At 40.8% G+C, this 27,598-nt stretch overlaps 2 protein-coding genes, 1 non-coding gene and 1 pseudogene across 4 annotated transcripts in view; 3 read left to right on the top strand and 1 right to left on the bottom strand.

The window, feature by feature from the left end:
- The first annotated feature begins 1,319 nt into the window (after positions 1–1,319).
- On the top strand, positions 1,320–27,598 carry ZNF317 (zinc finger protein 317). Of its 2 annotated transcripts, XM_059696900.1 has the most exons (9): positions 1,320–1,454; positions 15,170–15,292; positions 15,814–15,953; positions 16,419–16,545; positions 16,970–17,065; positions 17,541–17,623; positions 18,097–20,498; positions 20,733–22,712; positions 22,754–27,598. In XM_059696900.1, exons 2-7 carry the CDS (start codon positions 15,262–15,264, stop codon positions 19,414–19,416), a joined length of 1,797 nt encoding a protein of 598 aa, XP_059552883.1. In that variant the 5' UTR covers positions 1,320–1,454; positions 15,170–15,261; the 3' UTR covers positions 19,417–20,498; positions 20,733–22,712; positions 22,754–27,598. The 2 variants fall into 2 exon arrangements, with proteins under 2 accessions (XP_059552883.1, XP_059552882.1); XM_059696899.1 differs by having other exon boundaries at positions 20,733–27,598.
- Positions 1,328–27,598, top strand: part of LOC132235097 (olfactory receptor 7D2) — a 64,620-nt gene continuing 38,349 nt past the window's right edge. Inside the window, exon 1 of the mRNA XM_059696901.1 lies at positions 1,328–1,454. The gene's annotated coding sequence lies outside the window, so the exon portion shown is untranslated. The remainder of the gene's footprint in view (positions 1,455–27,598) is intronic.
- On the top strand, positions 21,934–22,062 carry LOC132236326 (small Cajal body-specific RNA 24). The gene has a single exon (XR_009453267.1). It is a non-coding gene; the product is annotated as a small Cajal body-specific RNA 24 (non-coding RNA).
- Positions 25,922–26,746, bottom strand: LOC132235098 (U1 small nuclear ribonucleoprotein A-like; annotated as a pseudogene).

Genomic DNA, 27,598 nt, shown 5'->3' with positions numbered 1-27,598 from the left:
TAACACTGTGGTAAATATAGAGGTGCATATATCTTTTCAAATTAGTGTTTTGAATTTTTAAAGATAAATACACAGAAATGGAATTACTGGGTCACTAAGGTAATTCTATTTTGAATTTTTTGAGAACATCCATACTGTTTTTCATAGTGGCCAAGTCAATTTGCAATCCCACCAACAATACACAAAGATTTCCCTTTCCCGAGAAGGCAGGGTTGAAGAAGGAATCTTCCCTGTGCTTGGTGTAGTTGAATGGGAGAATTTAGAAGAATATACATGGACTCAAAGTCAGTCAGACCAGTATTGCTGAGCAGTGCTCCTGCTGTCTCTGACACTCCTGTCCTGGAGTCTTTCCACCTTTGCTCACCTCTCAAGTTGGGCTTAAACTGCCAACTTCTTATCCCTGATGAGAAGTAATCAGTTACTTGCATTTCTCTTTTGAATCTTGCAACAACTTTAGGATGTGGCCCTTTTATACAAAAGGAGAAACAGGTGGTAAGCAATTTACTGGAGATGTCAGTCTCTTGGGAGAGTTAGGGTTAGAACTTTTGTTAGGAGGTGGATATTTCTTTGTGCTCCATTAATGCTCACACCACCCAGATAAACGTCTTTACCTGGAAGCTGTGCCTCCTAATTTTCTGGCTCAGGTATCATAAAAGAGGACCATGAAGTGCTAACCCTGACTTTTCTGAGTCCTGCCATGACCTCTCTTGAGTTGACACAGGGGCATGGAAAACATTTCTGGCAAAGTGATCAGGTTCTGGGTTACTGGTCAAGGTAAAACTAACCATTCTGGTGGATCAATGGGACAAACAAAAGGGTTGAGGGTGTTGCCAAAGTTTACAAGTGGAAAGATAAGGTCGCTGTTATCTGAGTTTGAGAAGGTGGAATCTGGAGTTTGATTTGTGACATTTTAAAGTGTTTATAAAATATCCAAGTAGAGAAAGTCTCATTCAGTTTGGAATTCGGGTTAGAGGTGTAGGGCTGCAGGTGGATGTTTGAGTCTTAAGTGTATAAATTGTATTTAAAGCGTTGAGAGTCGTTGCGAGTATAGAGAGAATAATTATAAGAAGCTTGAAAAGTGAGTCCCAAGGCTCTCAAACAATTAGCAGTTGGGGACAGGTGCTCAACCATCAGAATCCACCTGGGTATCCTGACCAGCATGCCCGCCTAAGCTCAGAACTACATTTCCCAGAATCCTTTCCGCTCTGTGCTTCCGGGTTAGAGCAGCCAATGAGTCACGCGTGATTTAGAAGGCGGAAGTGAAACGGAAGCCATTATTCTCCGGAGGCGATAGTCGCTTTACACATAGGCTGTAGAGCGCTCCCCTGCGATTTCCTCCAGTTGTTGGTGACCTTCCGCCTCCCTGCGGCAGACTGGACCTTCCGTTTGAATTTCTCGGCCCTCCGGCGGCAGCTTCCGTGACCTCTGCCCCCCACGACGTTACCCTCAGTAGGGTAAGCCCGGCTTTCCTCGTTTAACCCTTTACTCTCGGCGTCTCTGAGAACTCCAGAGGCCTGCAAGGCAATGATTATGGGGGACCTGGACCTGGGACTGGGGACGCGAGGTGGCCCGGCCAGTAGTGTGTTTTAGTCCCTGTGGAGACGCGAGGACTGAAATTTAGAACCATATTTAGCGACATATTTAGGCGCTGATGACTGGTCAAAAAACAAACGAAAACCAAACACCTGACACCTTGGGGTGGAGACAGAAAAGCCAGGCCCAGTGAGTTCGGGATATTATGGAGGCTCAGGAATTAGAGACCTTGAGGATGAATTACCTTTCTTTTGCTTTTGTGGTCAATTTTCTTTGTGGTTAGTTTGGTCTACTATTAACACAGGCACATTGTTTTTGGCAGCATTTGTCTTTAATGCTTTTTATACTCAAACTTTTGGTGCACTTGTCTGTTTTTATTTTATTAATTTTAGTTGACTCGTATGTAAATAGCCTATAACTAGATTTAAAAATTCAGTTGGGCATTGTTAATTAACTTGAGAGTTAGTCCATTAATAGTTATTGTGATTACTAACAGTTTGCATTGATTTTTACCATCTTATTTGGTTCCTTTGATTTATCTTTCTATAGGACATATGTGCCAAAAAAATGTATGAAAACACATAGACACAGTTAAAAGGACAGCAATAAAGCAAATCCACAAATCAGGCCAAGAAAAGATTATGAAACCTCAGAAACCTGTGTGCTCCTAAATTGCATCCTCCTCTTCTCCAAGATTTTTTTTTTTTGGATTCTACTGTTTATATGCATTTCCCCAAAAATACATTTTCCAGTTTTAGTAATTATTTTTTTAGTGTATTCACGCTCTGAACTATTTTCATGCACATCTTTTTCCCATACTGATGCAACTACACATTCTAATTTAGAGATTTCTAAATATCTTGTAGGTGGAGTTCGTACACATACCCATTGTTTTTTAGGTACCTTGTGGCTTAAATTTTATTTTTTCAAAAATTTTTTATTGATTTTGAGAGTGAGAGAGAGAAACATCGATTTGTTGTTCTTCGTATTTATGCATTCATTGGTTGTTTCTTATATGTGCCCTGACCAGGGATGGAACCCGAAACCTTGGTGTATCTGACAAAGCTTTAACTGATTGAGCTACCCGGCCAGGGCCTGGAAGCTTTTTTAAGACAGTATTTATTAGGTCAAGGAAGCTCCCTTCTTTCCCTAGTTTAAGAGCTTTTCTTTTTTTTCCTCATGAGCAGCTGTAGCTTTTTACAAGTGATTATTTCTTTCTAGCATCTACTTGGATATCTGTTTGTTGATGTATTTCAAACACCTAGGGATGCCTGACTTGTGATAGGTACATGGAATGAATGAGTGAATAATATGCTTTTCTTATTTGTCTGATAGAGTGGTGAATTATATCAGTGAACACTTCTAATATTACGTTAAATATGCATGGGTAAATAAATTACTTGGAAAGGATACTTATTATTGTATCATTTTTTGGTGATTTGGATCTGTGTTTGTAATTTTCCTGTCCTATTCAGGTTTATGCCAGCCATATAAACTTTTTTCTCAAGTTGGCAGTATTTTGCCTAAGAATAGAGTGACTTGTTTCATAAAGGGAACTGTACCAAGAAAAACCGTTTAGGTCTGGAGATTGCTTTGTGGGAAGTCCTAAAGCTGTTGTTTCCGTTCCTTTAAGGGTTATAGGGCATCTAAATTCTCTATTTCATTATAGTAGATAAAATTTCTATTCATGCCATCTAAGGTTTAAATTGTATAGTCAAAGTTGTTAATAATGTGCTCATATTTTTAATGCTTGCTACATCTGTAATCATATATATAATATATATATATATATATATATATATATATATATATATATATATATATATATACACACACACACACACACATACACATATATATATTTCTTTTAAATCCTGTCAGAATTTGGTCAATTTTGTTTTTTCAAAGAACTTTTGACTTGATTGAAGCACTTTATAATATGTTTTTTTTATTTCAAAATTTTCTTTTTTTTTAAATTAAATCTTTATTGTTCAGATTATTACATTTGTTCCTCTTTTTCCCCCCCATAACTCCCCTCCTCCCAGTTCCCACCCCACCCTCCGCCCTCACTGCCCACCCACTGTCCTCTTCCATAGGTGCACGATTTTTGTCCAGTCTCTTTCCGCATCTCCCACACCCCTTTCCCCCCCAAGAATAGTCAGTCCATTCCCTTTCTATGTCCCTGATTCTATTATGATCACCAGATTATTTATTCACTTGATTCTTAGATTCACTTATTGATAGATGCATATTTGTTGTTCATAATTTGTATCTTTACCTTTTTCTTCTTCTTCCTCTTCTTAAAGGATACCTTTCAGCATTTCATATAATCCTGGTTTGGTGGTGATGAACTCCTTTAGCTTTTCCTTATCTGTGAAGCTCTTTATCTGACCTTCCGTTCTGAATGATAGCTTTGCTGGGTAAAGTAATCTTGGTTGTAGGTTCTTGGTATTCATCACTTTGAATATTTCTTGCCACTCCCTTCTGGCCTGCAAAGTTTCTGTTGAGAAATCAGCTGACAGTCGTATGGGTATTCCCTTGTAGGTAACTGAGTTTCTTTCTCTTGCTGTTTTTAAGATTCTCTTTGTCTTTTGCTCTTGGCATTTTAATTATGATGTGTCTTGGTGTGGTCCTCTTTGGATTCCTTTTGTTTGTGCTTCTCTGCGCTTCCTGGACCTGTAAGTCTATTTCTTTCACCAGGTGGGGGAAGTTTTCTGTCATTATTTCTTCAAATAGGTTTTCAATATCTTGCTCTCTCTCATCTTCTGGCACCCCTATAATTCTGATGTTGGTATGCTTGAAGCTGTCCCAGAGGCTCCTTACACTATCTTCGTATTTTCGGATTCTTTTTTCATTTTGCTTTTCCAGTTGGGTGATTTTTGCTTCTTTGCGTTTTGAATCTTTGACTTGATTCTTGCGCTCCTCTGGTCTGCTGTTGGGTGTCTGTATAGTCTTCTTTATTTCAGTCAGTGTATGCTTAATTTCTAGTTGGTTCTTTATCACAACATTGAGGGTCTCATTAGATTTCTTGAGGATCTCACTACATTTATCGGCGGTCTCACCAGTCTTTTTGAGGGCCTTACTAAGTTTATCGGCAGCTTCTAGACAGTTCTTGAGAGACCTTAAAAGTGTTGTTTTGGGCTCTATATCTTCCATTTCTGACATTTGCGTCCTGTTTCTTTGTCTCCACATTTTTTTTTTAAAGTATATTTTATTGATTTTTTACAAAGAGGAAGGGAGAGGGATAGAGAGCTAGAAACATCGATGAGAGAGAAACATTGATCAGCTGCCTCTTGCACAACTCCCACTGGGGATGTGCCCGCAACCCAGGTACATGCCCTTGGCCAGAATCGAACCTGGGACCCTTCAGTCCGCAGGCCGACGCTCTATCCACTGAGCCAAACCGGTCAGGGCGTCTCCGCATTTTTTTTATCTTTTCTTGGTGCACCCCCTAGTGGTCTTTGTGCACAGTCTTGTAGTTAAGCTTTGATTGATGTCGGCAATACCAGGGGTGATTTGACCTCCAGGCTAACTGGCTATGAGAGTCAGATGTGTCTGCAGTGGGAGAGGTTCTGTGCTGGATCTCTAGGGCGGTGCTAATCTAGCCTTTGCCTGAGGCTATCCGGCAAATGGTTCTGTGCAGGGCTTGGGCGGGGCGGGTCCCCAGGGATCTACTGGGCGGGCAGGAGCGAGCAGTTATGGCTGCTCTCAGTTCCGTCCCTAGGGACTCTGCCTCTCAGAGTCCCAGTAACTGCTGCAAACCTCGGAGAGAAAGCTGCCTTCGAGTTCTGACCGAAGCCAGACAGTCCCGCTTCTCCCGTTTGAGTCTGGGTCCCCAGAGACTCGCCTGGATCTGGAGCTCAGAGTCTGAAACTCCCTCCCGATTGAAAACAACAACCGCGCCCTCCGCCTCCAGCCCGCTCCGCGCCCACACTCCGCACCTGAGTATTTCACTTCAGCACTGCGCCTCCTCTGAGTCTGGGTATGATATTCTCTTTCCTCCTAGTTGTAGAATTTCCACTCAGCCAGCCTTCCTGTGGTTCTGGATGATATCTGTTCTGTCCTTTAGTTATATCTCTGAAGTGGTTGTTCGAGGCAGCAATCTCCGGCGTTAACCTATGCCGCCATCTTGGTTTCTCCTCTCAAAATTTTCTATATAATTTTCTTCCTTTTCCTTTTCTTGGGGTGTGTCTAATTTCTTACATTGGGTATCTGTAACATCCCACAGAAGTGCAGTATGTAGTATTATATTTCAGTTCTAAATATTATGACTTCCTTGACCTATGAATTACTTAGAATTTTCTCTTTTAATTTTCAAATTTTCATTCCTGTGACTTTGTTGTTGTTGTCTTTAGTCATAGTTTGCTTAACTTCATTGCACTGGTCAGATTGATGCCATTTTCTGAGACACATTGTGCTTGTATGGTTGGATTTTATAGTTAGGGAATACTGTTTCATCTTAATCAGACTAGGTATAGTTATTGAATTACCTGCCTGAACTGTATTAATGAGAGCTCTGGTGGTGCTTAGAGTCTGTCCTTTTTAATTTTTTTCATACTTTTGAGGCCGTGTCATAACATATGCAGGTATACACAGCATTTTCTTCAGTTATACTTTTCACTATGTAATATCTCGGATTTCCCTCAGAGCTTTATTGCCTTAATCCATTTTGTCTTGTGTTAATATTTTTAAACCAACTTTAAAAAAGTGTGTGCCTTATATATTTTTAAATTTTCATTCTTGTTATATTCCTATGTGTTAGATATCTCTTAGACACAGCATATAACTGAATTTTAATCCATTTTGAGAATATCTATTTTAGTTGAAGCATTTTCATTTCTTTTTTAATTTTTTAATATATTTTTATTGATTTTAGAGAGAGGAGGAGAGAGGGGACAGGGAGAGGGAGAGAGAGAGAGAAACATCAATGGTGAGAGAGAATAATTGATCGGTTGCCCCCTGCACACCCGCTACTGGGGAAGGAACCTGCAACCTGGGCATGGCCCTGACCGGAAATCAAACCATCACCTCCTAGTTCATGGGAATCACTAAGCCACACCCTCTGGGCTGAAGCATTTAGTCTATTAACATTTTATGTGTTAATATATTTGGTTGTTGAATTTGCCTTATCTTTTTCCATTTATTTTTTCTAGTTTCCTTTGATTTGAATATTTTTTATTCTACTTTTTTCTTTGAACATTTTGAATTTATTTTACTTACATATTTACTCTGAAGATGTTGGCCTTAGAAGGGAGGGCAGACATCTCTTGTTTGTAATAGGAGAGGAAGAGATAATAGGTTAGTTGTGGGAGGAATTTTTGTATAACTAGAGACCAGAAAGTAAGAAAAATTTCTTTTAACTCTAAAGTATAGATTACAAGAAAATGCACAGATCTTAGGTGATCAGTTTGATTAATTTTTTTTGACAGTGTGTACATTGTATAACCACTGACTAAAAAAAAAAAAAATACCTGTAGCCCTAACCGGTGTGGCTCAGTGGATAGAGCGTCAGCCTGCAGACTGAAAGGTCCCAGGTTCGATTCCGGTCAAGGGCATGAACCTTGGTTGCGGGCACATCCCCAGTCAGGAGTATGCAGGAGGCAGCTGATCAATGTTTCTCTCTCATCAATGTTTCTAACTCTCTATTCCTCTCCCTTCCTCTCTGTAAAAAGTCAATAAAATATATTTTAAAAAAATACATGTAGTTTTTCCTCAGTCTATCCAATACCATCCCATGTTCTCCATCAAGGCAACCACTTTTTTACCATGGACTTAAATTAGTTCTTCCATTGACTTAAATAAGTTTTGCCTATTCACGAACATCATGTAATTGGAATCAGAAAATTTCTTGTGTCTATCTTCTGTTTGTCAACATATATTGTGTGTCTCGGTAGTTTCTTTTTATTGCTGAGGAGTATTTCATTGTACATGTCACATTTTGTTTTTTTTCTCTTGTTGATGGATATTTACATTGTTTACACTTTTTGGCTATTATGAATCAGAATGTTTCTTGGGTAAATATCTAGATGTGGAATTACTTGGTCAAGTAGTAGGCCTACTATTTAAGAAACTGGCAAAATGTTTGAACCATTTCACATTTCCACCATCATTATATGAGAATTAGAGGCCCGGTGCACGAAATTCGTGCACAAAGAGGGCCCCTAGGCCTGGCCGGCGATCAGGGCAGATCTGCGGGTTGACCAGCAGGGCGATTGGGGGATTCCGTTGGCACCCACCTTGGCCGGCCTGGGGTCTGCTAGCTGGGGGCAGCTCCTGCGTTGAGCATCTGCCCCCTGGTGGTCAGTGCGCATTATAGCGCCTGGTTGTTCTGCCGGTTGTTCCGCCATTTGGTCAATTTGCATATTAGGCTTTTATTTTATAGGACTAGAGGCCCGGTGCACAAAAATTTGTGCACTAGGGGGGGGAGGGGTTGGTCCCTCAGCCCGGCCTGTGCCCTCTCGCAGTCTGGGACCCCTCAGGAGATAACGACCTGCTGGCTTAGGCCCACTCCCAGGTGGCAGAGGGCAAGCCCAATCCCTAGGTGCCTGCCCCACAGCCCCTGGTCGGGCTCAGAGCAGGGCCGATTGGGGAGTTGGGGTGCCGCCCCCTGTCATGCACAGAGCAGGGCGGATCTGGAGGTTGCAATGCCACCCTCAGTCACGCTCAGGGTAGGGCCGATTGGGGGGTTGGGGCGCTGCCCCGTCACACTCAAGGCAGGACCGATGGGAGGTTGCGGCACCACTCCCTGTCACGCACAGAGCAGGGTCGATCAGGGGGTTGGGGAGCTCCCCCCTGTCACACACAGAGCAGGGCCCATCAGGGGGTTGGGGAGCTCCCCCCTGTCACTCACAGAGTAGGGCCGATAGGGGAGTTGGGCCACTGCCCCCTGTCACACACAGAGCAGGGCCTGTTGGGGGGGGGGGGTTGGGGCCCGCAGCCTGTCACACACAGAGCCGCAGGGCGATCAGGGGGTTGGGGAGCTCCCCCCTATCAGGCACAGAGCAGGGCTGATCAGGGGGCTGGGGCGCCTTCCCGTCACGAACAAAGCAGGGCGGATAGGGAGGTTGTGGACCCGCCCCCTATCACACACAGAGCCGCAGGGCCATCAGGGGGCTTGGGTGCTGCCCCCTGTCATGCTGATCCCTGTGCCGGGAGGCCTCCCGGCTCCGCTGATCCTGGTGCTGGGAGGCATATTACCCTTTTACTATATAGGATAGAGGCCTGGTGCACAGGTGGGGGCCGGCTGGTTTGCCCTGAAGGGTGTCCTGGGTCAGGGTTGGGGTCCCCACTGGGGTGCCTGGCCAGCCTGGGTGAGGGGATGATGGCTGTTTGCAGCTGGTCACACACCCTTCAGGGTGGGGGTCCCCACTGGGGTGCCTGGCCAGTCTGGGTGAGGGGCTGAGGGCTGTTTTCAGGCTGGTGGGTGACTGAAGCTCCCAACTGCTTCTTTTTTTCTTTTTATTTTTTTTTATTTTGGGCCAGCTTTAGCTCTGAGGCTTGGCTCCAGCTCTTAGGCCTCCGCTGCTGAAAGCAGGTATGTGGTTTGTTTGGGTTATATAATCGAAACACTGTTTCAACTCTAGCTCTGAGATCCCGGCTGGCTGAAAGCAGGTTTCTGGGGTTTTGTTTAGCTTCTATATTTGTAACAATGTTTCAGACTGCAAGCTCAGAGGCCGGCAGCGGCAGGCGGGGAACATTGGAGTCCTCTGTCACTGAAGCAAGCAAGCCTCATGTTCGCTTCAAGCTGCCTGGCTGCTGGCTGCCATATTGGCTGGCAGTTAGTTTGCATATCACCTTGATTAGCCAATGGGAAGGGTAGCGGATGTACGGCTAATTACCATGTTTCTCTTTTATTAGATAGGATAGGGTATATGCCACATTCTTGGGATATTATGTTGATGGTCTTTTATTTTGGCCTCTCTGGTAGGTTGAAATGCTATGATGTTTTATTTTGGCCTCTCTAGTGGGTTGAAATGCTATGATGTTTTATTTTGGCCTCTTTAGTGGGTTGAAATTCTATTAGTTTTGATGAAAAACTAATGATGTTTTAACTTGCATTTATCTGATAACAAATGATGCTGAGTACCTTTTGTCATGATTATTATGTTTGTCATTACATTTCGTGAAGTGTCTTAGTTCTAGCCTTTTTTTTATTGTTTTGTAGGAGTGCTTTAATCTGAATATGAAATTTTTGTCAGGTATGTGTATTAATATCCATCACCATACATAGTTTCAAAAATTTTTTCTTGTGGTCAGAGCTTTCAAGATACACACTTTTAGCTACTTTCAAGTATGCAATACAATATTATTAACTATAGTTACCATGCTATACATCACATACAGTTATTTTATAACTGGAAACTTGTACTTCTTTCTTCCCCTCTTTTTGTTGTTGTTCTTGTTAAATCTCACCCAAAGATATATACATTTTTTTTCATTGATTTCTAGGCAGAGTGGAAGGGAGGGGGAGAGACAGAGAGAGAGAAACATGATGAGAGAGAGAGACTCATGGATTGGTTGCCTCCCTCAGACTCCCTGACCTCTTTTATCTGTTTGATCCACCATTACTGCCTCAGGCAACCATCAGTGTGTTCTCCATATTCTGACCTTGGCTTTTGTTTTGTTTTGCTTTTTTTAAGTTTCTATATATCAGTGAGAATTTTTTTTGTCTGACTTAATTTCACTTAGCATTAATATCCTCAAGGTCCATCTATGTCACAAATGGCAAGATTTTTCTATAGCTGAATAATATTCCATTTTACATATATATACATATATATATAGACACACACACACACACACACACACACACACACATATATACTAGTATATATTTATTTCACATTTGCTTTGTCCATTCATTCATCAATGGACATTTAGGTTGTTTCCATGCCTTGGCCATTGTAAATAATGCTGTAATGAGCATGGAGGTGGAGATATCTTTTCAAATTAGTGTTTTCATTTTTAGGTAAATACCCAGAAGTGGGATTGCTGAATCACATGGTAGTTCTGTTTTTAATTTTTTGAGGAAACTCCATACTGTTTTCCATAGTTGCTGTACCAGATTACATTCTCACCAAACAGAGCATAAGTGTTCCCTTTTTCCTATATTCTGGGCATCACTTGCTGTCTCTTGTCTTTTTTATAATAGTCATTCTAACAGGTATAAGGTTTTGATTAGCATTTCCTGGATGATTGGTGATGTTAAGCATCTTTTCATGTGCCTTCTGGCCATTTGTATGTCTTTGGAAAAATATCTGTTTAGGTCTTCCGCCCATTTTTTATTTGGATTGTTTGTTGTTTTGCTGTTGAGTTGTATGAGTTCTTTACATGTTTTGGATATGAATGACTTGCAAATATTTTCTCCCATTCAGTAGGTTGCCTTTTCATTTTCTTGATCGTTTCCCTCCCTGTATAGAAACTTTGTAGTTGTTTTTTTGTTTGTTTTGTTTATTTTTTTTTTTGTTTAATCCTCTTCTGAGGATATATTTTTAGATAGAGGAAAGGAGTGATAGAGACACCAATCTGTTAGCACCCATACGCACCCTCACGCACCCTCACTGGGGATTGAACTCGCAACCTTGGTATGTGCCTTGACGAAATCAAACCCACAGTTTTGTGGTGTATAGGATGACATCCCGATCAACTGAGCCACAAGCCAGGGCAGGCTTTTTTTTTTTTTTTAAGAATTTTTTAAAATATATTTTTATTGATTTCCGAGAGGAAGCGAGAGGGAGAGAGAGCGATAGAAACATCAATGAGAGAGAATCATTGATTGGCTGTCTCCTGCATCCCCCCTACTGGGAATTGATCCTGCAACCTGGTCATGTACCCTTGACTGGAATCAAAACCTGGACCCTTCAGTCCTTAGGCCGAAGTTCTATCCACTGAGTCAAATCAGCTAGGGCAGGGCAAGCTTTTTAGTTTGATGTAGTCCCACTTTTCATTTTTGCTTGATTTTGGTGTCAAAACCCAAGAAAATCATTGCCAAGTCTTTTGTCAAGGAGCTTACTGCCTGTTTTCTTCTGGGACTTTTATGGTTTCATGTCTTACTAGTACACTTAAGTTTGTTTTGAGTTAATTTTTGTGTATAGTGTAAGATAATGGTCCAGTTTCATTCTTTAGCACCTGGCTGCCCAGTTTTCCCAACACCATTCTCTGACTGTCCTTTCCCATGGTATATTCTTGGCTACTTTGTCTTAAAATTAGTTGAGCATGTATGTGTGGATTTATTTCTGGGCTGTCAATTCTGTTTCATTGATCTATGTGTCTGTTTTTATGCCAGTTTATTCATTTTTTAAATAATGTTATTTGATGATTAAAAATTTTCAAATTCGGTAGAGTTTAGCTTATTGCTTTTTTTTTCTAGTTCTATTTGTGTCTAGTCTAAAATATTGTTATGTAACTCAAGGGTCATTAAAATAGTCTCTGTGGATTTTATTTTCTGGTGTCCAATTCATCTCAAATGGATATTTTTAATACAAATTTTTGTGTATGCAGTGATAATATAAGTCAAAGTTTCTTTTTTCCATTGAGTCTTTCAACACCGTTTATTAAAAATACTAGAGGCCTGGTGCACAAAATTCGTGCACTGGTGGGTCCCTCAGCCTGACCTGCACCCTCTCCAATCTGGGAGACCTCAGGGGAGCCCTCTCCAATCCAGGAGCCATAACGGCTTAAGCCCTGGCCGCTCCGTACCCACTGCCCAGAGGCCCTCCGCGGCCAGGGCAGAATACTTGCCTCGTCGTCGCCGCAGCAATGAAGCAAGCCTCCTGCCAGGCAGCTCACGCTGCCCACTCTCAGCAGCTGCCCCCCCAGGACTGGGGGACTCTGGCAGGGTTGAGGGGACTGGGTGCCGCCATCTTGTGGCTATGGGCGCCGCCATATTTGTGACAGAATGATGATTAATTTGCATATTATCCTTTTATTAGATAGGATAGCTGTCCCGTTTTGCTTTAAGTCAATAATCCTATCTAATAAAAGGATAATATGCAAATTATTATATGCACCGACCTAATGGTGGAATGACTGGTCGCTATGACGTGCACAGACCACCAGGGGGCAGACGCTCAACATAGAGGCTGTCCCCTGGTGGTCAGTGCGCTCCCACAGGGGGAGCGCCGCTCAGCCACAAGCTGGGCTGACGGCTGGTGAGCGCAGCAGCGGTGGTGGGAGCCTTTCCCACCTCCGTGGCAACGCTAAGGATGTCCGACTGCGGCTTAGGCCCACTCCCTGTAAGTTGGACATCCCCTGATGTCCAGGGCTCCTGGACTGGTAAAAGTCGCAGGCCGGGCTTAGGACGACCCCCCCCCCCCCCATTGCCCAAATGTCATGCACCGGGCCTCTAGTATTGTAATAACTGTGTATGGCAGCCGTGGGCAAACTACGGCCCGCAGGCTGGATCCGGCCCATTTGAAATGAATAAAACTTAAAAAAAAAAGACCATACCGTTTTATGTAATGATGTTTACTTTGAATTTAAATTAGTTCACACAAACACTCCATCCATGCTTTTGTTCTGGCCCTCCGGTCCAGTTTAAGAACCCACTGTGGCCCTCAAGTCAAAAAGTTTGCCCACCCCTGGTGTATGGTGTCAGATGGGTACTAGACTTACAATGGTGATCACTTTGTAAGTTACATAAGTGTTTGATCACAGTGTTGTACCCCTGAAACTAATATAATATTACATGTCAAATATAATTTTAAAATGAATTTTTTAAAGAGACTGCTTACCTACTCAGCCAGTGTGGCTCAGTAGTTGAGTATCAATCTATGAACCTGGAGGTCATGGTTCAATTCCTGGTTGGTCAGGGCACATGCCTGGGTTGCGGGTTTGATCCCCATAGTGAGTGTTCAGGAGGCAGCTGATCCAAGATTCTCTTTCTTCACTGATGTTTCTCTCTCTCCCTCTCCCTTCCTCACTCTGAAATCAATAAAAACATTTTTTTTAAAAAAAGACTGCTTCCCCTATTGAATTGCTTTGTTCTTTTATCGAAAATTATTTGACTCTGCACTTGTATTTCTATTTCTAATGCTATTCTGTCCCATAGACCTATTCATACTTATTCCAATAACTCTTCATTACTGTGATGAAGTTTGTAGTATGAATCATTCAAGTTTGTTTTTCTTAATATTGTTCTGGCTCTTCTAGATCCTTTGCATTTTAATACACATTTTAGATTTGGCTTGCCAATTTCTAGAGAAAAAGCCTGTAGGAATTTTGCTAGGAACTGTATTCTGTGTGCAGATGAATTAGGATAGCATGAATACTCTAATAATGGCTCTTGTAGTCCATGAAAATGATATTTTTCCCCACTTATTTAGGTCTTTAACTTCTTTCATCAGTGTTTCAATTTTTTATTGTAAAAGTCATACACAGCTTTTGATTTATTATGAGATACTTTATTTTCTGCTATCATATATGGGACTGTTTTTTGTGTAATTTTCTAGTCTTTGCTGAGATCCATTTTTTTCTGGTTGTGATTACTATGAAAGGAACATAAGATTATTTGCTGAAAGAGGATAATGGTAAGACAGTTTTTTATTCAGAAAAACTGTTGAGGTTTTTACCTGATTATGGGGATATTGGAGGATTGGATTGCCTAGTATGCGTTTCTTCAGTGTAGATACTCCTTTAGGGTTAACGACTTTGAGTTTTGAAGGTGACCAGTTGTGTGTGGACTAGTCTTCCCAACTATCTTTAGAGATGAGGTAGATGGTTGGAATCATCCAGGCTGGTCTTTTTTTCTTTTTCTTTTTCTTTTTTTAAAAATATATTTGTATTGATTTCAGATAGGAAGGGAGAGGGAGAGAGAGATAGAAACATCCATGATGAGAGAGAATCATGAATCGGCTGCCTCCGGCACACCCCCCACTGGGGATAAAGCCCACAACTGGGCATGTGCCCTTGCCCGGAGTCGAACCCAGGACCCCTCAGTCTGCAGGCCAACATTCTATCCACTGAGCCAAACCGGTTGGGGTCAGGGCTGGTCTTTTGCTCATTCAGGGTTATAATAGGCAGAGGAATTTGGACAGATTGTAGAAATGATAGATTGTGATAAATCTTGGCTTGATAGGTGGAGCAGTGAGAAGAGGAATTTGCTGTGAGGGAGATTGTAGAAGCATGAGTGCTCTGGAATCTTCTATAAAGTGAAAGAGTGCATGCAAGAAGAATGTTGTGTAGAAGTGCAGATTTCTGAATCATTGTTAGATAAAGTTGGCAACTAGAGATGACAAGGCCTGTGTGTTGGCGAACAGTTGTGTATGTTGATGTGGAGTGGGGGGCCAAAGAGCACTGGAGATTGGAACATGTAGTCCTAGATGGACCATCCTCATGGATACTAGAATGATCCTAAACCATAGCATGTATCAAAGTTGAAGAACAGAAGTCTGGGGCACAAATGTTTAATGAATGAGGGAGTTTAACAGAGTTGTACTTGGTGACACATTACATGGGGGTCAGGGTTGTCCACCACATTGCCTGGAGGTCTTGCCTAAGCAAGGGAAAGGCTTAGGATCAAACAGAATTTGCTGCTCAAAAGGAGAAATACTGGAAAGCCGAAGTCAGAATTGTCCCATGAGCAGGAGAGATAGAAAGCCTTGACTTCTTCTAGTAATCTTTTTCTCATTTACTACAGATGCCTGCTCGAAGACTCCCATAGGAACAAGAGAGTAGCTTTCTGATGCTAGTGCCCTGTTGTTCAGGCAAATTTATTATCATTCTCACAGGATGGCAGCTCTTGATCTCTCTCCCACAAGTGGTAAGTTCTAGGAGTGAAGAATGCTCTCAGAATTCAAGTTTAAGTGGCCACTGCCACTTCCCAAGGACAGAGGGATTCATCCTGCCAGGGGAGGATGAATCAACTGGAAAGTAGTGGGAGCAAAGTCCTGGGAGAGCCTCTTGAGGTGACTGTCTGATTTAGGCAGGATCTTTGTGAGTTTGGGTGACAGAGGGAGTGTGTGTAATTGGTGTGAAAAGAAAAACACAAGTATGGGTAGTAACCCTGAACGGCCTCATTTATTTTGATAAATCTGAGCAAAGCTCTGTCTCTTAGAGAGTTAATTCCTTCACTCATAAATTGAGAAAACATATTACTTTTGTTACAAGTGTATTGGCCCACCTCCCTTCTTCCTGTCCTTGAGTAGAGCAGGGCTGCTCTGTATTCTTACCGAATGTGGGGTGTGTGTGTATTTTGATGGGGAATGTGCACTACACGCTTACAGTTTAGTAGTTTGTGAGTGTCAAGCAAGCTTTTATTCTCATGGAGCCTGTCTTCTCTAGCTATATCCATCCAGGAGCCTGCCCATATCCAGGAGTCAGAAATTCTTCTTGCCTCAAAAGACCATTCTTGTCACCAGAATATGGACCTGTTTGCTTGTAATGGCCTGGAGCTTCATATGCCAACTAATGTCGTTTCCCAGGTACGCCAATATCTCTGGGCCCCTGAAGGTGGGAGAGGCACTTCCTAGGACACCCCCAATATCACATAATGAAATTCTTTTAGATTTTTATTCTGGTTAATTGATGCCTGATCAGGGATCAAGAGACAGAGCCAAATAATGTTTCAAGGCTGTCGCAGTATCAAAATTTTTAGGGAAAGTGACTTACATAGCAAATGTTTCTCTTATGGTTTGAGCGCTCAGGCCAGGCTAAAAGTGGAGAGAGATTTTGATCCCATGTCAGAGTTGCATTTGAAGCAGTGAGACAGGGTAAGATCACCACATAAGGAAAACAAAACAGCTGCTGACTGGCTTCTGGAATAAATTTTGAGACACCAGAACCCCATACTGAAATCCTATGATTTGAATCTTTCATATCCAGTCTTCAGCCTCTGCCATCTTTGAACACAAGCTCTTTTCTCACTGACCCCAAATGTGGTGTTTCAGGACTCAGTGACTTTCCAGGATGTTGCAGTGGACTTTACTGAGAAGGAGTGGCCCCTGTTGGATTCTTCTCAGAGAAAACTATACAAAGATGTGATGCTGGAGAACTATAGCAACCTTGCCTCAGTGGGTAAGACTGGCATCACTTCTTCACTTATGAATCAAATAATTTTTAGTAGTTGGCTTTAACCTAGGAGCAGGGTGGGGATTTGGAACACAATTGTGACCTGGTGCCTACCCTTTGGTGTCTCCCATGGATATTGAGACCTGTTTATTGCATTGACCTTGGAGGTTGTCAAATGTGTCTGAGCTTGGGCATAGGTTTCTGAATTAAGAAATCCTTAACTTCTGAGTTAAGAAATCTATTGAAGGGCAAAACATGTGGGTGTTTGTGGTTTTGATTTTTATGACAGCCTTTCACTGTATCCCTTAGAAATTTGTCACCATCATTTTGCTGCTCCTAAGTCAGTCTTGTCCATCTTCAGAACTCTTGACTTCAGAACACGTGTCCTCTGCACGATCCTCCCTCAACATGTATCTTTCCCCGTGAGTAGGGTGTCAGGTGGGGAAACCCAGCCTCATCTTCCACTTGGAGCAAGAAGAGGAGCTGAGAACAGAGGAGAGGGGACTTCCCCAAGGCACATGTCCCGGTAAGGACCTGCATCATAAGTGCTTCTGAGTAGTGGCTATTCTCAGTGATTGGGGTGGAGGGAAACCCATTAGGAAATTTCACCCAGGAATATATAAAATGCTCATTCTTTTTCATTGCTCCTCCATTCTCTGACAGATTCTTTGGTTTCACTATCCTTTCACCTTTAAATTTGACATGTCCACACGGAACTTTTTTCTATCCTTTTAAATTCAACATTCCTGATTATATTTTTTCTTTCATTAATGTTGGTCTTTGAAGAATTACTTCTTAGTGTGCTGACATAAATGTCTGCCCCTTGTCATTGCCAAATATCACACAGTCAAATATTTCAGTCATTTTTACCCATGCATTCTTCTTTTTCACCTCATCTTTCCTTTTTTAGAATTGGTATTTTTTTTAATCACCTATTTTTGTCACCAGCGTTCTACCATTTTCTTTTATCAGCAAATTTATCTTTTTCCAATTTGTTTCAGATTGGGAGATTCCTTCTAAAACCAAGTGGTCTATTCTCATGGAAGATATTTTTGGGGATGAAACACCTAGTGGTGTGACAATGGTAAGATTTTTGGGGGGATAATTCTGGATCTTCCATATTAGGAGATAAGTGGGGCAGCTTAAGTTAGAAAAGGACCTCAAGAACTAGGCAGGTGGCATTCCCCAAGAGGAAGCAGTGTTAGAGACACTAATATTACCAATTACTAACCCCAAACTTTCCACTTAGAGTTCTGATGAGTAAAAATTCCTATAGCTATGTCTTAGGTAATTGAGTGTTGGAGTTCAATTCAGATTTAAACAGTTAACAAAGTCTATTTTGTAAAAAGCTTTGTTGTGGTTACACACATGGTACCTTCGGGCATACATAACATTCACCAGTTCTACTTGATAGAGCCCACAGAGGCAGGACTAGTATTTTTACATCTATAGTCATAATGATGTGCTTTAATTTATGTCAGTTTATGTGGGGATAATTCTGAGGAGTGAAATGAATATTGGAAATGCCTTAGTCAGCACTCATCTTTAAATCAACAGGAAAGAACTCATCTTGGAGAGAAATCCACTGAATATGCTCACCTGTTTGAAGTTTTCAGTATGGGTGCTCATCTTACTCAGCAAATGGGAAGACACACTGGCAGGAGGCCCTATCACCGCCGGGACTATGGGGTGGTTTTCAAAAACAGACCACATCTAACGCAACATGTGAGCATTTACAATGGGAGAAAAATGCATGAATGCCATCAGTGTCAAAAAGCCTTCACCACAAGTGCTTCTCTTACACGGCACAGGAGAATACACACTGGGGAGAAACCCTATGAATGCAATGTCTGTGGGAAAGCTTTCAATGATCCCTCAGCCCTTAGGAGTCACGCAAGAACTCACCTCACAGAGAAGCCCTTTGATTGCAGTCAATGTGGAAATGCATTCCGAACCCTCTCCTCCCTAAAGATACACATGAGAGTTCACACAGGGGAGAGACCTTACAAGTGTGATGAATGTGGGAAAGCATATGGCAGGAGCTGCCACCTCATTGCACACAAAAGAACACACACTGGAGAGAGACCCTATGAATGTCAAGACTGTGGGAAAGCTTTCCAGCATCCGTCACATCTCAAAGAGCATGTCAGGAATCACACTGGAGAGAAACCCTATGAGTGCACACAGTGTGGAAAAGCCTTTCGATGGAAGTCTAACTATAATTTGCACAAGAAGAACCACATGGTAGAGAAAACATATGAATGTAAAGAATGTGGGAAATCCTTTGGTGATCTCTTATCACGGAGAAAACACATGCGAATTCATATTGTAAAGAAACCCGTTGAATGTCGTCAGTGTGGGAAAACATTCAGAAACCAGTCCATCCTTAAGACACACATGAATTCTCACACTGGAGAGAAACCATACGGGTGTGATCTGTGTGGAAAAGCCTTCAGTGCCAGCTCAAACCTAACAGCACACAGGAAAATACACACTCAAGAGAGACGCTATGAATGTGCTGCCTGTGGGAAAGTCTTTGGTGATTATTTATCCCGGAGGAGACACATGAGCATTCATCTTGTAAAGAAACGTGTTGAATGTAGGCAGTGTGGGAAAACCTTCAGAAACCAGTCAACTCTTAAGACACACATGAGAAGTCACACAGGAGAGAAGCCTTATGAGTGTGATCACTGTGGGAAAGCCTTCAGCATAGGCTCAAACCTTAATGTTCACAGGAGAATACACACTGGGGAGAAGCCCTATGAATGCTTGGCTTGTGGAAAAGCCTTCAGTGATCATTCATCTCTTCGGAGTCATGTTAAAACTCACCGGGGAGAAAAACTCATAGTGTCATCAGTGTGGAAAAGGCTCCAATGATAACACCTTCTTTAAGAAACACAAGAGCTCAGACTGGAAGGAAACCTTTTAAGTTTCAGGAAGGCAGGAAAGCCTTTATTAATTCATCTTACTGAGCACAAGGGAATACATGTAACTTGAAAGAGAAACAGTTTGTGTAATGACTGAAAAGACAAGTTTTTTTCTCGTCTCTGAGAATTAATGCTGGGGGAGAAAATGTGTCTCTGTGGTGTGGAAAAGCCATCAGTGTACATTTAAGTCTTAACAAATGTGACAGCTTAGGAAGAGAAACCCTAGCCTGGTACTTAATGTTAAAATTACTGTTGTACCACCTGGCACCTTCTGAGCCTACAAGTAAAGTAAGCACACTAGGGAAACATGGAAAAGTCGGTAATGGGTCAGGAAACTACAGCCAGCTGTCTATGTACGGTTCTCAATCTAAGAATAGTTTACATTTTTAAGGAAGAAAATATGTGACAGAGACTGTGTGGCCCACAAAGACTAAAATACTCATTGTCTGGCCCTTTACAGAAAAAAATTTGCCAATTCCTGTTGCAGAGCAGTGGTTATTGCCAGGGAGTGAATATGCTCCCCAGGAGACATTTGGCAATTTCTGGCGACATTTTTGGTTAAAACTGGGGAAGGCATTACCTTCATATAGTTGGGAGACATCAAGGATATTGCTAAATGGACTACAGTGCAGAAGAGCTCCCCAGAACAAAGATCTATGTGCCCCAAGTGTTAATATTGTCAAGGTTGAGAAACCTTGTCCTAGAACAGCTCCTCGATTTTTATGAAACTTGAGTACTAGTACTCATGGTAGGCGAATTTCTGTTTAACACTTCAAAAATATAACCAATGTAATTAATTCTTTGAAGAAATGCAAGAACCCACACTGCCAGCAATCCCTATGTGGAAATGATTTCAGCCACAGACCCCTCACGTTGCTTATGAAAATTCATTCACACCTCTAAGGAATTTTCTAGTTATTCTGAAATTGCATTTGATGTATTTCATCATGAAAATAGACACTAGCTCATAAATTTTTAGTCTTTAAGGTTATGCTCTAAATTACCCTTACACACATCACAATATGTTTGTGTGTAGTGCAGCCGTGGGCAAACTACGGCCTGCGGGCCGGATCAGGCCCGTTTGAAATGAATAAAACTAAAAAAAAAAAAAAAAAAAAGACCGTACCCTTTTATGTAATGATGTTTACTTTGAATTTATATTAGTTCACACAAACACTCCATCCATGCTTTTGTTCCGGCCCTCCGGTCCAGTTTAAGAACCCATTGTGGCCCTCGAGTCAAAAAGTTTGCCCACCCCTGGTGTAGTATTTTAATTTTAATTTCACTCTTAAGAATGTGTTAACTTCCTTTTGGATGATTTACTTGACCAATAGACTCTGTAGAATCTTAGTTACTGTGAACTGTGGCTATTTTTTTAAATATATTATTGATTTTTTACAGATAGGAAGGGAGAGAGATAGAGAGAAACATCGATGAGAGAGAAACATCGATCAGCTGCCTCCTGCACACTCCCCACTGGGGATGTGCCTGCACCCAAGGTACATGCCCTTGACCAGAATCGAACCTGGGACCCTTGAGTCCACAGGCCGACGCTCTATCTACTGAGCCAAACCGGTTAGGCACAGTGGGTATTTTTAGTGCCTGTTTGTTTGAGTATCTAAATCAAATGCATTGTGATCAGACTATGATGTCTTCATCAGATGAGTCCTTGCCATGTTCCAGTCAACAGTGGCATATACTTCTAGTTGCTTCCCTAGTGTCTCATCTTCCATATCAAGAAAACTCAATTTTTGTTAGATTAGTAAGGTGTACTATTTTTAAAATCTCTTACAAGTTTCCTTACAATTCATACAGTCCATGTTCCACAGCCTGTCCGTTATCAAATAAGCAGATGTTAATATATGGGCTTTGAGAAGACTCCTGAAAAAAGGGCCATTCTTACCTGGATTCTTCTCCACTTGTTTTTTTATTTTTGTTCTTCCCCCCACTTCTCACCGAGCAAGGAGATCCAGTACTTTGTGTTAAAAGATCCATCTTATGACCATGAGGATGCAAGACACAGGCTAAGAAGGATCCTGCAGAAAATTCACAAAGGATTCTGGCCTCCCCAGGGGCTTCTTTAGGTGTCTATACGATCCCTGAATTCACTTCCAGACTTCCTATGACATGGAAAAATAAAACTGATTATTGGTTTAAGCTTCTTTGGATATTCATTTTTTTTTTCTATTAGTTTTCTGAATGGCAGAGGGAGGGTTCTGCCTCATCCAGCTAGATGCTGTCTAACCCATTCACCTGTGACAGAGACTGTGTGTGGTCCACAAGTGAGTTTTTGTAATGGCTACACATATGGGTATAATCTGCTTAAGCTTTTAACTGTTGGATATGGATTTTTAAATTCTTCAAGCCAAATTTTAAAATTGCATTTCATATCTTTGATCTACTTAAACATCTATTTTCCTTTCTTCTTGTATTGAAGAACTGTATTTGTTTTCACAGAAGTGCTAAGTGGACATTTACTTTATTCAGTTTCTTCCTAAGGTGAAGAAAACTCTTTGTAAGTGTCCTAGAGAAATATAGTACCTTTCTGTTCACACTTTGCAAGTAAAAAGGGTGGATCGTTCCACTACTGACATTTAAAAAAAAAAAAAAAAGTGCTGAGAAGCAGGTGCCATCAATATTCTTTTGCACGTGGAGAATTTGAGGCACGGAAGTTTAGGTGACTTGTCTGAAGCCAACCTGTTAGCAGGTAGGAGTGCTTGTCTTTAAACCCTGGTGTCTGATTCCAGAGTGTATATTCCTGTCAGACCTTGTTCTATGCCCCTGGTCTATAGTGAATCAAGATACTCGCCTTCAGGTTGCTTACATTCTACTTGGGGTCGAGGCACCTGATAAATGAGTAAATATATATTATCTCTGATGGTGGTCAGTGCATGGAGGAAAAATTAAGCATGTGATGATGAGAATGTGGGATTCAGTGGAGCTGTGGGGTGTATAGGAACAGCCTTTTGTGTAAGGTGACATTTGCTCAGAGATGTAAATGAGCTATAAGTGTGGGCTGTATTGTAATGTGGGGAGGAGCGCCCTCAACAGCAGTTCAAAGGCCGTGAAAAAATTTTGTGCTTGGGATAAGGGGCCAGTGTGAGTGGAGTGGATCAAACTTGTGAGTTGAAGATGATGAGGTCAGAGCTAGATCAGGGTCCTGATCATGGGGACATCCTGTAGGATTAACTGGAAGGACTTTGCCTTCATTCTCAATATGGAGGGCTTTGAACAGAGGAGTGGCAAGTGTCCAATTAAAAGGATCACAGTGGCTTCTGGGTTGATAGGCTAAATAGAGGGACAAGGTATAAACAGGCCATTGCAGAATTTAAGTTACATATAATGGTGGTCAGATTAGTAGGGGTAGTGGTGGTTTGAGAGTCACATTAATGACAATAGCCCTAGTTTAATATTCATTTTCAGATTATGATTCTGTTAGTATACCACAAGTTATTTACCCATTCTGCTGATGTGCAGTTAGTTACTGGACTGTTTTCACTTTTCTCATTATGAGCAATGCTGCTTTAAGAAATTTTGTCACAGGTCTTCTGGAGTATTGGTGAGTTATTCCAGGAGTGTGAAATTGCTGGGCTGTAAAGTCTGTGCATGTTCTGTTTATTAGTGTAATGCCAAAGTCATTTCTAAAGTGTATAATGATACTTTGTGTATGTGTGGTAACATTTAAAACAGATTTTACTAAAATGCAGAAAAATACTTAATTTGTACTTGTACAACAGCTAAATTATCACGTATCCATATAATCACGTATCCTTAATATATGAACACATCCATATAATCAGGCAAGAAAAAGTACTACCAGCATTCCTGATACCCCTTCTTGCCTCTTTCAACTGACAAACCCTTCCCTACTCTCCGTAGGTGACCAATATTCTGACTGACAATATGGCTTGGGGTTTTTGTTTCTTACCCCATACAAATGGAACCATACAGTATATGTTCTTTTGTATCTGTCTTAATTTTCCCTAATGTTTTTGTGAAATTGATGCATATCGTTTTGAGTATCTCTAGCTAGTATATTTTATTGTGTTCCCTTGTTTTGAATATCCCACAATTTGTTTAAGCACTTTGTGTTGATGGGCAGACATTTTGACTTTTCAGCTTGGGACTATTATGAATAATGCTGCGATGAGCATATTTTAATATTTCTGATAGTGCACAGTGTATGTATTTCTCTTGGGTGTGTACCCTGTATTGAAATTGCTGGTCATATGGGATGCATATGTTCACTTTTCATAGATGATGCCAATTTTCCAAAGTGGTTGTGCAAATTTGCTTTCCAAGAAGCTATTTTATTGAATTACCTGCCTTTTTCTTATTATGTATTCCAGATGTGAGCCCTGTGGTTGGATATATTTTACAAATATTTTCTCCAACTTTGTGGCTTGTCTCTTCAATGTTTTAACTTGTATTTTTTTATGAAATGAATTAATTTTAATGTCATCTAATCTTTATGGACAGTGCTGTTCTGTTCCTGAATATTTGCCCACCCAGAAGGCAAGAAGATATTCTACATTTTTTTTCTACAAGTCCTATTGTTTCAATATGTACATTTAGATCTACAGTTCACCTAGAATTGATTTTTGTGTATTTTCCCCACATTGATCCAGATCATTTATTTTAAAAGTACATCTTTACCCCAAGTTCATCTCCTTTTGAGATACCACCTTTGTCATATACTGAGTTTTATGTGTTTTTAGCCTAATTCTGAACTTTATTTTTTTTGCCACAATGTTTAAATTATAAGAAGCTTTATAATAAGTTTTAATGTCTATGTGAACTGGTTTCCCCCTCACGGTTTTTCTTTTTCAGTGTTTCCCTAGGTATTCTTGCCCTTTTGTATATGCAATTTCCTATTGTCCAACTCCACAGAATTATCTTGTTGGTATTTTTATTGGCATTGCCTTGAATTTATAAGTTCACTTGAAGAGAACTAACATCTCTATTTTGTTAAATCGTCTTATCCAAAAACAAGGGGATGTCTTTTTATTTAAGTCTACTTTAGTGTGTGTCAGGAATGTTTTAAAAAATCTACTTTAGTGTTTGTCAGGATGTTTAAAAATTTTCCTTGTACAAGTTTTCCTTATAACAAATTTTTGTTGTTTCCCCTAAATATTTAATTCTTTATTTAAATGAGATTTTTCTATACCATTATGACTTTATAGTTTCTGTATATGAAAGCTACTGATTTTGTATCTTAATTTTATAACTTGCTATTGACTGAATTTTTTTTTACTTTTTAAGTTTTATTATTGCTTTTTTGGAGTTTTCCAGGCATAATACTATGTCATCTGTAAATTATGATAGCTTTACTTGTTTACCAATTCTTATGCCTCTGATTGTTTTTGTTTGTCTACTTGCATTGGCTAATACCTCTAGTGCAGTGATAAGTAGTAGCAGAAATAGTGGGCATTCTTACCTTGTTCTAGGGGTAAGGTCCCTTTTGTTTTTCCATTAAGATAATGTTTTAGAGTAAATATTTATTTTATCATATTTAGAAGGTACATTATACTCTTGGAAGTTTACCATGAATGGGTGGTGAATTTTGTCAAAGTTTTTCTGATTTATTAATACTAGTATATGATATTAATAAATTTCTTAGCATTCAAAAAGTCTTTGATTTTAATGAATTTCACTTGGTCATGGTGTGTTATTTTCTTAATGTGGTTTTGGAATCTGTTTGTTAGTATTTTGTTTAGAATTTATTGATTTTCATGAATGATAATTGGCCCATAGTTTGCTTTGTACTGTCTTTATCTGGTTTAGGTATTTGTATTATACTTGCTTCATAAGAAGATATAGTAATATTTCTTTCCTTTTCAATGCTCTGTAATAGTTTATATAGTGTTAGTACTCTGTGGTTTTGGAAGATTTGGTAGAACTCACTGTGAAACCATTCTGGTCAAGTGCTTTTCTAGTGGGATAGTCCCTTAGGAATTTTGTTTCTTTTATGGTCATTGGTCTGTTTGAAGCTTTCTAACTTGAATGATGTCAGTGTTGGTAATCTGTATTTTCCTAGGAAATTGCCTAATTCATCTAGTGTAGAGGTCAACAAAGTCATCTTATGATTTAAAAAACGTTTTCTGACTCTGTGTCATCACCTGTTTTTTTGTATATTTGCCTTTCCTTTTTCTGAATCAAATGAGTGGTTTATTTGTTTTAAAAAAATGGAATTTTGACTAGTTAGATTGATTGCTTTTTTGTGTTCCTCATTAATTTCTTTTTTTTTTTTCCCAAGCAAAAACAAACCAAAAATACCTTAATTTCAGCCTAACAGCAGCAGGTGCAATGTGTGGTGACAGATAAGGTACAATGCTGTGTGACCACTCACATAGACAGCTCTAAGAAGGCTCCCGAGGGGAACTACCTCCAGGGGGCTGAACCAAGGGGAGGAGGGGAGTCCCCAACGAGGTGTGGACAGGCATGGGGAAAAGGCGCTACTTCTTGACAAAGGAGATCTTTGCGGGGTAGTTCTGGGTGATCTTGAACCCCTCTAGGGAGTCTCAAAGGGCCCCTGCCTGTACCCCATTGTCAGACTCCACAAAGGCCATGTCATGCTGCCCTAGGACCAGCCAGACCTTGAAGACAGAGAACTGGTTGAAACACATGGACAGCATGAACTTGTTGGTCTCTGGCAGGTTGCTGAGGAACAAGAGGTGATTTAGTGGGTTTTCTGCAAGAGGCTGGATAGGTGACATCTGACCTGGCATATGCTGCGGGGGCAGTGGCTCCGGTGGGATCTGGCCATGTTAGAGACCTGGAGATGGGATCATGCCAGGGGACAGCATGTGGGGAGGCTGGTCCCAAATGTGTGCACGATGCGGGGCACCTGAGTCATGGCCCCATGCCCAGGACAGGCCCTGGGACAGCCCCCACGATGAGACTGACTGCCCTACCCTGTGCCACTTTCTTAGCAGCTGGGGTCTTCTGCCTCTTGGGTTTCCTCTTCTCCCACTTCTAGTCCTGCTCCACAAAGGCGCCCTTCATCTTGGCAATGATATCCGAGTCGGTATTGGCATACGGGGGCGCATGAGTTTGTAGAAAGGGAAGCCTGCATGGAGCGCCAGGCCCTGGTGCTGCTGTCCTTTTTGAAGATGACAAGGGCCTGGCCCTCATCTTCAGGCTCTGTGACAGGATATTCAGAATCTGGCCAAACTGGGAGAAGATAGCGTACAAGGACTTCTTCAGCTCATTCTTCTGGATCTTCTCATTGAGGTTGTTGTATAAACAGTAAGGCTGGGGCAGGTCTGAGGAACTTCCATGAAGGGAGGTGTCATGGTAGGGTAACAGAGCCACAAGTCTGGCAAGTGGCTTCTCAGTGCTCAGCACCTTCCTCATTAATTTCTGCTTTTATCTCCATTTTTTCTTTATGCTTTCTTTTGGTTTATTTTTTTAAAAAAACTGGCAATTGATTCTTAATCTTTTATTGACAAGTGTTTTGTGCAGTGAATTTTCCTTTGTTCACTGCTTTAAAATGCATTCCATAGAATAGAGCATAAGTCTTGGAAATCATTATTTCTTTAAAATTCTGTAATTTCAGTGTGTATTTCGCCTTTCGCTCAGGAGTTAATAAGAAGTTTTTAAATTTCCAGATAGAAGAGCCTTTTTTTGTTTTTGTTAATAAATTCTGGGTATGTTTATATGTTGATTTTCTGCAATTTAAATATAATATGCCTCAATGTAAATTTCCTTTGGGATTGATTCTGCTTGTTGATCTCTTAGCTTCCAGGATCTGTGGTTTGGTGTTTGTAATTAATTTTGGAAAATTCTCATTCATTATTACTTCAAATATTCTGGTCCTTTCTCTCATTCTTCTCCTAGTATTCCCATTACACATGTTACACCTTTTGTAATTGCCCCCACAGTTCTCAGTTCAGATATACTGTTCATTCTCTTCTCTCCTTGTATTTTCATTTGGACATTTTTTATTTCTAACATTCCCTTTTGATTCTTTGAGTTTCTCTGTGCTTACGTTACCCATTTGTTTTTACATGTTCACTTTTTCTATTAGAACCCTTAACATATTGACTATAGTTATTTTAAATTCCCCATCTCATAATTCCAAAATCTCTGCCATACCCAAGTCTGGTTCTGATGCTTGCCTTCTCATTTTA

Source organism: Myotis daubentonii, chromosome 5 (genome assembly GCF_963259705.1).
Source record: "Myotis daubentonii chromosome 5, mMyoDau2.1, whole genome shotgun sequence".
Classification (NCBI taxonomy): Eukaryota; Metazoa; Chordata; class Mammalia; order Chiroptera; family Vespertilionidae; genus Myotis; species Myotis daubentonii.
The sequence above is the reverse complement of the archived record's forward strand: the minus strand, read 5'-3'. Positions and strand labels throughout refer to the sequence as shown.